At 38.6% G+C, this 13350-nt stretch overlaps 1 protein-coding gene across 1 annotated transcript; it reads right to left on the reverse strand.

Moving 5' to 3' along the window:
• Positions 1 to 6189: 6189 nt before the first annotated feature.
• On the reverse strand, positions 6190 to 10489 carry LOC102288302 (zinc finger protein 709-like). Its single transcript, XM_070374809.1, has 2 exons — positions 10379 to 10489; positions 6190 to 8277 (listed from the first exon to the last, which is right to left on the reverse strand). The coding sequence occupies exon 2, from the start codon at positions 8230 to 8232 to the stop codon at positions 6994 to 6996; it is 1239 nt and encodes a 412-aa protein (XP_070230910.1). The 5' UTR covers positions 8233 to 8277; positions 10379 to 10489; the 3' UTR covers positions 6190 to 6993.
• Positions 10490 to 13350: the final 2861 nt, after the last annotated feature.

Genomic DNA, 13350 nt, shown 5'->3' on the forward strand with positions numbered 1-13350 from the left:
CCTTTAGAATGGACTGGTTGGATCTCCTTACAGTCAAAGGAACTCTTAAGAGTCTTCTCCAACACCACAGTTCAAAAGCATCAATTCTTCGGTGCTCAGCTTTCTTTATAGTTCAACTCTCATATCCATACATGACTATTGGAAAAACCATAGCCTTGACAAGATGGACCTTTGTTGGCAAAGTAATATCTCTGCTTTTTAATATGCTGTCTAGGTTGGTCATAACTTTTCCTCCAAGGAACAAGCATCTTTTAATTTCATGACTGCAGTCACCATCTGCAGTGATTTTGGAGCCCCCCAAAATAAAGTCTGTCACTGTTTCTATTGTTTCCCCATCTATTTGCCATTAAAGTGATGGGACTGGATGCCATGATCTTAGTTTTCTGAATGTTGAGTTTTGAGCCAACTTTTTCTTTTTTAAAAAATTAATTAATTGGAGGCTAATTACTTTACAATATTGTAGTGGTTTTTGCTATACATTGACATGAATTAGCCTTGGGTGTACATGTGTTCCCCATCCTGAACTCCCTTCCCACCTCCCTCCCCATCCCATCCCTCAGGGTCATCCCAGTGCACCAGCCCTGAGCACCCTGTCTCGTGTATTGAACCTGGACTGGCAATCTGTTTCACATATGATAATATACATGTTTCAATGCTACTCTCTCAAATCATCCCACCTTCGCCTTCTTCCACAGAGTCCAAAAGACTTCTTTACATCTATGTCTCTTTTGCTATCTCACATATAGGATCATCGTTACCATCTTTCTAAATTCCATATATATGCATTAGTATACTGTATTGGTGTTTTTCTTTCTGACTTACTTCACTCTGTATAATAGGCTCCAGTTTCAGCCACCTCATTAGAACTGATTCAAATGCATTCTTTTTAATGGCTGAGTAATATTCCATTGTGTATACGTACCACTGCTTTCTTATCCATTCATCTCCCAATGGACATCTAGGTTGCTTCCATGTCCTTAAGCCAACTTTTTCACTCTCCTCTTTAACTTTCATCAAGAGGCTCTTTAGTTCTTCTTCACTTTCTGCCATAAGGGTGGTGTCATCTGCATATCTGAGGTTATTGATATTTCTCCCGGCAATCTTGATTCCAGCTTGTGCTTCATCCAGCCCAGCGTTTTTCATGATGTACTCTGCATAGAAGTTAAATAAGCAGGGTGACAATATACAGCCTTGACGTACTCCTTTTCCTATTTGGAACCAGTCTGTTGTTTCATATCCAGTTCTAATTGTTGCTTCCTGACCTGCATACAGATTTCTCAAGAGGCAGGTCAGGTAGTCTGGTATTCCCATCTCTTTCAGAATTTTCCACAGTTTATTGCAATCCACACAAAGTTTTTAGTGTAGTCAATAAAGCAGAAATAGATGTTTTTCTGGAATTCTCTTGCTTTTTCGATGATCCAACAGATGTTGGCAATTTGATCTCTGGTTCCTCTGCCTTTTCTAAAATCAGCTTGAAAATCTGGAAGTTCACGGTTCACGTACTGGTGGTGCCTGGCTTGGAGAATTTTGAGCATTACTTTGCTAGTGTGTGAGATGAGTGTAATTGTGCAGTAGTTTGAATATTTTTTGGCATCGCCTTTCTTTGGGATTGGAATGACCTTTTCCAGTCTTGTGGCCACTGCTGAGTTTTCAAAATTTGCTGGCATATTGAGTGCAGCACTTTCACAGCATTATCTTTTAGGGTTCAGAATAGCTCAACTGGAATTCCATCACCTCTACTAGCTTTGTTCATAGTGATGCTTCCTAAGATCCACTTGACTTCACATTCCAGGATGTCTGGCTTTAGGTGAGTGTTAATGGCCCAACATAAATTACACAGGGCCTTGATGGACTGAAAACTATGTACAAAAACTAGTTAGTAAAGGGTTAGTTATTCCCAGTCCTCCTTCTAACAGCCCAACTTATCCTATTAAACCAAGAAAGGATGACACCTCACAGTGAATTAAGGCAACCTTGAGGTTGTGGTCCCACCAAACAGAACCCTATATCCAGTCCCCAATATTATATAAATCACTGACTCTGTCTAATAAGCTGGTAACTGATAAGTATTTTGATAGATTTGATAAGTCTGTCATAGATTTGATAAGTCTGCTCTGTTCAGTGCCTATTTCAACGGCCTCTTGGCTGCACTTGGCCATCACCTCTGAAGGGTCATGATATACCTTCACTGAGTTATCCTCATGGATCCTTTTGATACTGATGTTGCTGAGGCAGCATCTTTACCTATGGCTGCTTTGACCTGACAGGTGAAATTACATGCTCTTTCATGGACCTGTACATTAGCCAAGGACCAAACTGCTGGTGTTTGTACTGCTGAGATATACTTTTGCGGTAACTCATGATTTTGGAATGTTGTGGACAACATGCCTCCCTTACTTCTAGTGGAAAGGAAGTTAAAAATGGCCTCCACATTCAGGAATTACTAATGCAATATTACCCCCTGCCACATTAGCTATTGTTAAGGTTCTGAGGCTTTTTTTTTTTGACCCCACTGTACTTCTTGCCAAATATCAGTTCCTCAACTAGGGATTGAACCTGTGCCCCCAGCAGTGGAAACTCGGGAGTCTTAACTACTGGACTGCCAGGGAATTCCCCAGTGAAGCCTGTTTGTACTGTTCCTGAATATTGAAAACTGCCTAATGAGGCTAGGCAAATGGATTTCATGCAGCTTCCTCTAATGGATATAAATAGTCACGGTCTGTGTGTTTTCACACTGGACTGAAGCCTTCCCTTGCAGATGCAGGAACTCTAACCCTAATTTCTACTGTGGCTAAAATCCTTCTTGAAAATAGTATACATACCAGAGGAACTCCTCTTGAATTTCATATTGATCAAAAAACTCATTTTACTGGTTAGGTGCTTTGACAAGTCTCTTCCGTATGACTGGTTTTACATTATCACTGTGATTACTACCCTCAATCCTCTGGTTTAGTCAGACACACTAATGGCATAATTATGACTCGGCGGAATTTGTTGAGGCCCTATAAATACCCTGACCAAATGTATTGCCATTAGTTCTAAATCTCAGAGCCAGACCTTTTGGAACTCATAAACTCTCACCCTTTGTGACAGTCACAAGATGCCCAATGCAGGACTACTGCTTCTTTTGACCTACAACTGATAAAAGAGGAGATGCTTCAATATTGCAAAGGCCTAACTACTTCTATGAAAAGTAACCATGTTTTGGTAGAACAGTCTTTTCACAGTACCCTTGGGAAACAAAGACCTTATGGATCACATCTTGCAACTTAGAGATTTTGTTGATTCAAGAATGCACTTCTAGGGACTTCCCTGGTCCAGTAGCTAAGACTCCAGACTTTCAATGCAGGGGCCAGGGTTTGATTTCTGGTTGGGGAACTAGCTCCTACTGCAGTAACTAAAAGTTCACATGCTGCAACTGAAGATTCCACATGCCACAATGAAGATCAAAGATCCTTTGTGTTGCAACTAAGACCTGGTACGACCAAATATATAAATTAATTAATGTAAAAAAAAAAAAACCTCCAAAAGAATTCTCTTCAGCCTCTCTATATCTGGACCAGGTCTGCTGGAAGTTTGTTACCAAACCCTTGATGATAACATAACTCTTCAGATGATACCCAATGGCTATGATCTTAATAACATACAGGCTAAAGTGCCTGAAGGTTCTTCCTCTTAGCCCTTCTTGTTACTCAAATGTGACCTTAGTAGGTTTCTTATCTGGGTACTTTCCCTTTGTCATGAGACAATAAACCCCAGGAAAGGTTCTTCCTAACATTGAGGGGAAAAAAGCTGCTAAAACTGGAAAACCTGACTCTTGCTAAGTGATGTTTTCAGAAAAAGATCTTATACAGAAGAGGAAAATGTAAAAAATTTAATAAACAGAAACCACAAATAGGATGGGCAGACCGGAAGGGGGAGCTCTCACATCCTGTAATGATAACAGAGCCCATCAGGAAGAAGCAAGATACTTCTTTCCTGGCAAGGACTCAGCCAATGAAAAGTCATGGTTTCTTTATTAGAGCCCTCCCAACTTCTTTTTCTACTCTATAAAAGTGTTCAAATTCCTGTGCTGTGTGAGAACTTGAAATGTGCCCTGCCATATTACAGACTATGAGTTGCAATTTTCTGCTGATTCTGAATAAATCCTTCTTGCTGGAGAAATACACAGTGGTCTATTTGTTTCAGATCAAGAAGGTATAAGGTTAGATTATTGATTTGAGATCTCTCTTTTATTACTGTAGGCATTAACTACTATAAAAACATTTTTATTTACTGTTTAAGATGCAAACTATAAACTTCGACTCTTTGCACATGATAATTATATCTTAAACAAAGCAAGGTGTTTACTACACAAATTAGACCTTAGACTAATAATATCTAGAGGACAAGGCACTCAGTGCTTCAGAAAATATTCTCAATCATGACAGTCAAAATTTCTTGCCAGGTGGACACATGAGGGTTTTCAGGAAAATCCAAACTGTGCTGGATCTTCAATGTTGAATTTGAGGACAAGTGTAGAAGCCTACAGTTCAGATCAAGTAGAAGTCAAGCAGTCTGTGGAGGATTTAAGGATATACTTGATTGACAGGGAAAAGAATGTGGAAAATGGGCTGGACCCAAGTGTCCGTAAAGGCCTGTGCTTCTGACTGCTTCTATACAGTTGATTTCAAAACCTGACTAAATCATATTTCTGCTTTCCAAGTTTCATATAAGTTATGCTTTAGTGACTTCTAACATAGGACCATAAGGCAACACATTCTAGAAAATACAGTTCATACTACTCACATTAATATAATAGGATCAAGAAGAGTTATTGCCAAATCTAAATTTTATTGTCTGCTCATAAGTCTCTCTTCCTAATGGAAACCCCACAGTCCAAATATCAACCAGAAGAAATGACAAAGTGTACAGGACAAAAGATTAAGATAATAATACATAAGAGACTGAACTGTGATAAATTTTGTATACTTATAAATAAATATATGGCTATTGTACATTCCAAGGAAAATAGAATAAGGTTCTTCAGGCAATGAAAAGGTAGTTTCTGCTGAGTAAGGTAGAAGATATGACATGTAAAATGAATAAGGCATATCTGGTACTTGCCACAGGAAGCCAGTGAGGAAAAAAAAAACAAAGCATCATTTTTCAATGTCCTTTTCCTTACACATAACTTACAAAATTAGGTAAAAATTAAACCTACTTGCATATTAGAAATAAACTTCAATTCACAGTTTCAATAGACTTCAAAATAGACTCACAAAAAATTGCCAGACAACTAAAGGAAAAATTACCTATTAGTTTTTTAGGAAGTATTGCTAAAGAGCCTCTTGATGAAAGTGAAAGAGGAGAGTGAAAAAGTTGGCTTAAAACTCAACACTAAGATCATGGCATCTGGTCCCATCACTTTAATGGCAAATAGATCGGGAAACAATGGAAACAGTGACAGACTTTATTTTGGGGGGCTCCAAAATCACTGAAGATGGTGACTGCAGCCATAAAATTAAAAGACACTTGCTCCTTGGAAGAAAAGAATGTGGAACCAACATTCTATGACCAACCTAGACAGCATATTAAAAAGCAGAGACATTACTTTACCAACAAAGGTCTGTCTAGTCAAAGCTATGGTTTTTCCAGTAGTCATGTATGGATGTGAGAGTTGGACTATAAATAAAGCTGAGTGGTGAAGAATTGATGCTTTTGAACTGTGGTGTTGGAGAAGACTCTTGAGAGTTTCTTGGACTGCAAGGAGATACAACCAGTCCATTCTAAAGGAAATCAGTCCTGAATGTGCACTGGAAGGACTGATGCTGAAGATGAAACTCCAATACTTTGGCCACCTGATGCTTGGAAAGATTGAAGGCAGGAGGAGAAGGGGATGACAGAGGATGAGATGGTTGGATGGCATCATTGACGCAATGGATATGAGTTTGAGTAAGCTCCGGGAGTTGGTGATGGACTGAAAAGCCTAGTGTGCTGCAGTCCACGGGGTTGTGAAGAGTCAGACACAACTGAGCGACTGAACTGATTGCTTAATAAGTACCTACAAACTTATCTCACCTCAATGAATACTTGTAAAACTAATTACAAATCCATACAATAGAAAATCACTTTGAGAATGAGTCAAATTATAAAGAAAATATATGCACAAAATTTATTTCATGTTGTGAATTTTCTGACAGCTTACCCATAATAGTACTTACATGGATGATTTCTTTCCAGTAGAATTTTCACATGACTTTGAAAATATTTGTTAAAATTGGAAGTTTCCCTTGTTTTTCAGTTATAAGGTTTCTATCCCATGTACATTTTTATATGGTTTTTTGTAGGGACGTGGGGCAAGTGAAGGTTTTCCTACATAGTTTACATTCAATACAATTCTCTCCAGTCCTTCTGTGGCTTCCCAAAGAAATGGGACTAAAGGCTTTCCCACATTCCTTACATACGTAACATTTCTCTCCAGTGTGTACTCTCATGTGTCCTGGGAGGGATGCGTGATATATGAGGGTTTTTCTACATTCTTTTCATTCATTTTCTCCCTGGTATGAGTTCTTCCATGTATCTGAACATAACTGGGAGTGGTTTGCCATATTGAAGCTGAAGGCTTTGTCATATTGTTTACAAAAATTGGGTTCCTCTCTAGTGTGAGCTCTTTTATCTATTTGGAATGAACTGGGACAAATAAAGCCTTTCATACTTTTTTTACATTTATGGCACTATTTTCCATTATGGATTTTTTTCATGGTTTCAACAAGAACTGGGAAGGCTTTACTACAAGTTCTACATCAACAGGGTTTCCCTCCAGTGTGAGTGATTTTATGTGTTCTTAATGAACTAGGACAATCAAGGCCTTTCCCACAGTCCTTAACATTTGCAAGGTCCATCACCAGTATGCACGATCATATGTCTTTGAACATCTGAAGAATAAATAAAGGCCTTTCCACATTCCTTACATTCCCAGGATTTCTCTCCAGTATGAGTTCTTTCATGTTTTCAAATAGAACTGAGGTAAGTGAAGGCTTTACCACACTGCTTACATTCATAGGGCCTCTCCCCAGTATGACTTCTTTCATATATTTGATGACAACAAGGAAAAGTGAAGGCCTTATCACATTCCTTACATTTATATGGCTTTTCTCCACTGTGAGTCCTTTCATGACAATGAAAGTAATTGGGACAATCAAAGACTTTCCCACAGTCTTTACATTTATAAGGTCCATAGCCCATGTGCTTCATCATGTGTCTTTGAAATTTTGTAAGAGAACTGAAGACTTTCTCATATTCCTTACATACATAGGGTTTCTGTCCAGAATGAGTCCTCTCATGTTTTTGACAGGAATTTGGACAAGCAAAAGCTTTATCACAATTTTTACATGTATAGGGCTTTTCTCCACTGTGTCTCCTTTCATGACTTTGAAAGGATCTAGAATTACTGAAGGCTTTACCACATTGCTTACATTCATAGAGTTTCTCTCCAGTATGAGTTCTCTCATGTTTTCGAAAGGAACTTGAACAACTGAAGGCCTTACCACATTTTTTACATTCATAGGGCTTTTCTCCAGTATGTGTCCTTTCATGTCTTCGAATGTAACTGGCACAACTGAAGGCTTTACCACATTGCTTGTATTCATATGGTTTCAATCCACTATGAATTCTCTCATGTTTTATAAAGTAACTGGGACAACTGAAAGCTTTACCACATTGCTTATATTTATAAGGTTTCTCTCCAGTGTGTGTTATTTCATGAATTCGACAGTATCTGAGAGAACTGAGGACTTTACCACAGTGCTTACATCTATAGGGTTTCTCTCCAGTATGAGTTCGTTCATGTTTTTGAAAGTTGTGGTAATATCTGAAGGCTTTTCCACATCTTTTACATTCATAGGGTTTCTCTCCAGTGTGAATTCTTTCATGTCTTTGAATGGATTGGCGAAGCTTGAGGGCCTTCCCACATTTCTTACAATCATAGGGTTTCTCTCCACTGTGAATCTTCTCATGCTTATGTCTAGATTGATGATGCTTAAAAGCCTTCCCACATTCTTTGCATTTATATGGCTTCTCTTCATATTCCTGATACTCACAGGATTTTGGTGTAGTATGAGATGTCATGTGCCTATTAAAGGATGAATGATGCATGAGGACCTGTCCATATATACTGAACTTATATAGTTTTATTCCAGTAGTTTCCTTTTTTTTGATTATGATTTGAAATCTGGCTAAATGTTTCCCCATACTGATTACCTTCTTTATTTTTACAGCGTCTCTACCATATGACAGCTGTAAAAAATAAGAAGCATATTATTAATTAATGGCTTATTAATTATATTTATTAATAGTTATGACAATGAAAATTTTACCATTTACAAAGAAAGTGTAGGTTTTCTGCACATTCTAATTGAAAGTGAATATAATAAAGCTCTGAAAGATAATCAGCAATTATTAAAACAGTAACACTCATAAGCGGTGATTCTGAATATAATTCCAAGTGTACTATTTTTCATACACTCAACATTTAGGATAAATTTGAGGGAAAAAATGATGCAACAATTCTAAGATTCATTAATTTTAAGGCTGAGCTGATTTATTTTCTTTGTTTTAAAATGTCATGGCATAGACCATCTTGAGAAAGAAGAATAAGCTGGAAGAATCAAGCTCCCTGACTACAGACTATATACCTCAAGAGCACAGTAATCAAAACAGCATGGTCATGGCACAAAAACAGACACATAGATGAATGGGATAGGATAGAAAGCCCAGAAAAAAACTCATGCATTTATGGCCAATTAATCTATGACAAAAAAGGAAAAAATATACAGTGGAGAAAAGACAGCCTCTTCAGTAAATGGTGTTGGGAAAACTGGACAACCACATGTAAGAGTGAAATTAGAACATTCTCTTAAGACCATATACAAAATAAACTCAAAATGGATTAAAGCTGTAAATCTAAGACTGGACACTATAAAACTCCTGGAGGAAGACATAGGCAGAACACTCTTTGATATAAATCACAGCAATATTTTTTTTGATCTGTCTCCCAGAGTAATGGAAACAAAAGCAAAAATAAACAAATGGAACTTAACTAAACTTAAAAGTTTTTGCACAGCAAAGGAAACCACAAACAAAATGAATAAACAATCTACTGAATGGGAGAGAATATCTGAAAATGATGTGGCTGACAAGGGATTCATTTCCAGAATATACAAATAGCTCATACAGCTCAATATCAAAAAAGCAAAGAACACAATCAGAAAATGGGCAGAAGACTGAAATAGAAATTTCTCCAAAGAAGACATACAGATGGCCAACAGGTATGTGAAAAGATGTTCCACGTTACTAATTGTTAGAGAAATGCAAATCAAAACTACAATAAGGTGTCATTTCACATTGGTCAGAATAGCCATCATCAAAAAATCTACAAGTAATAAATGCTGGAGAGGGTGCAGAGAAAAGGGAACATTCCTACACTGTTGGTAGGAATGTAAATTGGTATAGTCACTATGGAGAACAGTATGGAGATTCCACAAAAAAGTATAAATAGAATTACCATATAATCTAGCAATCCCATTCCTGGGCATGTATCCAGAAAAGACAAAAACTCTAATTTGAAAAGAAACATGTCCCCCAATATTCACAGAAGCACTATTTACAATAGCCAAGACATAGAAGTAACCTAACTCTCCACTGACAGATGAATGGATAAATAAGATGTGGTATCACTTTCATGTGGAATCCAAAATGATACAAATGAACTTAACTACAAAACAGAAACAGACTCACAGGCACAGGAAAAAAACTTATGGTTACCACAGCGGAAAGGACTGGGGACGGAAAACCGATAAACAACAAAGACACACTGTATAGCACAGGGAATTATATTCAATATCTCAGAATAACCTATAATGAAAAGAACTAGGAAAAAAACGGATATTATATATATATGTGTGTGTGTGTGTGTGTGTGTGTGTGTGTGTGTATGTAACTGAATTACTTTGCTGACTACCTAAAACTAACACAACATTGTATATCAACTATACTTTAATAAAAAATAAATTTTAAAAGATGCCATTGCATACTAACATTCTGTTATGGGACACTGCTTTCTCCTGTCAGTGTAACTCACCTCAGATTTGTCCCATGATTTTCTTACTGATTTCCAATATTAAAGTCTTCCTGTCTTTCTCCAATAATGCAGACCAACAAAAAAATCATTATAAATTATAAAATATTAGAGAAAAGTTTTACATGACAGACCTATGACCATGCCTGCTTTATTTACCAACGCAGTCTCTTTCCACATTTTACCTCTTGAACATGTTGATAAGCAAACAACATAGGCTATCTAAAGGATTAAGTAATTAAGAATGTCATCATCCCTTACCTACTGAGGTCAAGTTTTTGAAGGTTTCCCGCATCACATCTCTGTAGAGTTTCTTCTGGGTTAGATCCAACAGACCCCACTCCTCTGTGGTGAACTTCACACTCATATCCTCAAAGGTCACGGAATCCTAAAACATCCCAAGTTTGTGTGTGAGAGTATGGGTAGGATGAAGAGCACCAGCAATCTATACTCAGTTCACAGGAAGTTCACATATGACACTGTGGTCTCCAGATGTTTGTTCTATAAGTTTGTCATTAGAACTCTCACTCTATGGTGATACTCCCTCATGAATTCAAGAGCATCATTAACACAAGGAATTTATTGTTACATTGGTCTTTGACCAATTCCAAGTCTTTATTGCTCTCTTTGTCAAGACAGAACACCTTGTACTTCCCTGATGGTACAGTCGATAAGAACCCATTTGCCAATGCAGGGGACATGGGTTCGATTCCTGGTCTGGGAAGATTCCACATGCTGTGGAGTAACTAAGCCTACGCATCATAACTAGTCAGTGCTCTAGGGCCCACAGGCTGTAACTACTGAAGCCCACGTGCCTAGAGCCTGTGCTCCACAACAAGAGAAGTCACCACAGTGAGAAACCCATGCACTGCAACGAAGAATAGTCCCTGCTTGCTGCCACTAGAGAAAGCCCGCACACAGGAATGAAGACCCAGTGCAACCAAAAATAAATAGTTAAATAAATAGAGCACTGCTGGGAGCCAGCGTGAGGAACTCTGCCCGTGGCAAAGGTCATGAGGAAGGAGGCTCGGCATATGCAAAAGGCGGGATAGAGCCTCAGGAGTCCCCCTGGAACTAACCCCCCAAACCAGAGTCTGCCTACTTTACTGCTTTGTGCTCTCACCTACACCTCTGACTTTACGGGGGGCTGTCCCTCACCACCATCTCTCTCTCTGAAAAAGAGTTAACTTACAGCTCCAGTTAATAAAGTTCCTGGGCGTGACAAGAGTGTTTCAACCTACAAACTCCTTTGGAAGTCCTCTAGGCTGCCTGAATAGGTCCTTCCGGCCACATGTGATTGTTCAGAGCCTCCCAACTGTGAGAGGCGTGAGATATTCTAAACTGTCTAAATACAGATTCCTTTGAGCAGTTAAAAGATTGATTAGAAATTGTATTGGTGAAGGGTTTTTCACTCTTTGGGCCAATGTTTGCTGCTAAGTTTCCATATCCCTTACCTACTGTGTCCCTGGCAGTGTATTGATTAATATAATTGGTGTATAGGAATGTAAGTAGTAGCTTTAATGTTTGTAACCTTGGACCCTTGAGTTAATTCTTTTTCTTGTTATAGCCCACCACACCTTTGCCCTATAGGAATGCAACTTTATCTAATGCTTTCGGAGGGTGGCGCCTGACTTTAGAATAATCACCTTTAGAGAAAAGTTTTCTGAAAAAAGGATCTTAAAATGTTGACAGGCTTCCGGGCCAGAAGATGATGTAAATCACCTAAACTTTTGCATATGATAAGTTTGCAGGAAGAAAGCCTGGCTTACTGCTGACCCTACCCCTTCCCCCATTATCCTCTATGCACAACTTAAGGTATAAAAACTACTTTGGAAAATAAAGTGTGGGCCTTGTTCACCGAAGTTTGGTCTCCCCATGTCGTTCTTTCTCTCACCTGGCTGAATTTCCATCTGGAGAGTGGAGGCTCGTCAAGCCTACTAATTATGCCTGGGCTTCTAAGATCTGACTGGGGAGGCCTTAGTGTCTCCTCTTCTTGGGGAGAATGGGAGGACGCCTGTGGCCTACGTAGGTGACGTAAATTCCTTGTATTGGAATTTTATTAGCTTTCCACGTAAACCAAGTTATTCAGCCTCTTTTCTCCACTGAATTTTCTTGCTGAGCTATCCTTATTCTATTATTCTTTATATCTCTAATTAATATTTAATTAAAGCTATTGTATCCAGTTCGCCGACACCATCCCCGCTTCGAATTCCCTGGATCCACCGGGGCTGGACCCCAGCAGAGCACCTTGGAGAAATAAGTGAAATGCTCTACAAATGAAAGAAATAACTCCATTTTAAGTACACCAGTTCCTTCTGATAAAAACTTTCCCACTCCCTCTTTAATAATCACCATATTGTGCAGCACTGTACAATCACAGGTTCACATCTGCATGAGGTTTTAACAAATAACAAGTAAAGAACTGGAAGGTTTTTCTTCTATTCCCATCACCAAATGTGAGGCCAAAAGTCCTGTGGAAATCCAACTTGTAACAAGATCCAACTACACATACTGTCCTGAAGTATTCCATGCTAATGGAAGTACTCCAATCCAGGTGGCTGAATGAAAATATTCTTGTGGAGGAGTACAAATTAAAATTTGTATAATATTTATCACATGCTGGATTTTGCCTTCCTTTCTCTATCTCACTTTATGGGGCTAGGAAATTATTCAGTGTGAGAGTCCAGGCGTGAGGAGGAAAACAGGACAATCTGCACCTCCACAAAAATCCCTATATTCATGTGCTTCGGAATGGCTTCCAAATAATTTTAGGATGCAGAGTTGCCCATACTGAGATGGTGTGATCACAGAAGACCTCTTTCTGGCAGAACCATAAAACTGTAATTTGGGCCTTGATGACCTTGAGGATCAGGTTTAGACTTGAAGCTTGCAAGGGCTTCATTAAAATCTACACTAGTTTCAGAGTGAAGTTGCACAAATTATAAAAAACATAAAAAGTTCAACAGTGCTTTCCTCAAAAAATAAAATATCCTTTCCCTAATTTCAGCAGCAAGTGATTCCACTCTCAAGGCTGTCCTTCCACCTTCTCTTATTTCTGAGCTCCCCCATGGGACACAGCAGCTTGATGGCCCATCCTATGTATAGGAATCCCCAGTGGCAAAAGTTTCCTAAATGCTGGTCTCTAAGAGAGAACAATTATCCATTGATGTCCATGAGGAGGATACAGAAAAAAGGCTCCCATTTATCATGACAATGCTTGAAGTAGAGTAACG

Source organism: Bos mutus, chromosome 7, assembly GCF_027580195.1.
Source record: "Bos mutus isolate GX-2022 chromosome 7, NWIPB_WYAK_1.1, whole genome shotgun sequence".
Classification (NCBI taxonomy): Eukaryota; Metazoa; Chordata; class Mammalia; order Artiodactyla; family Bovidae; genus Bos; species Bos mutus.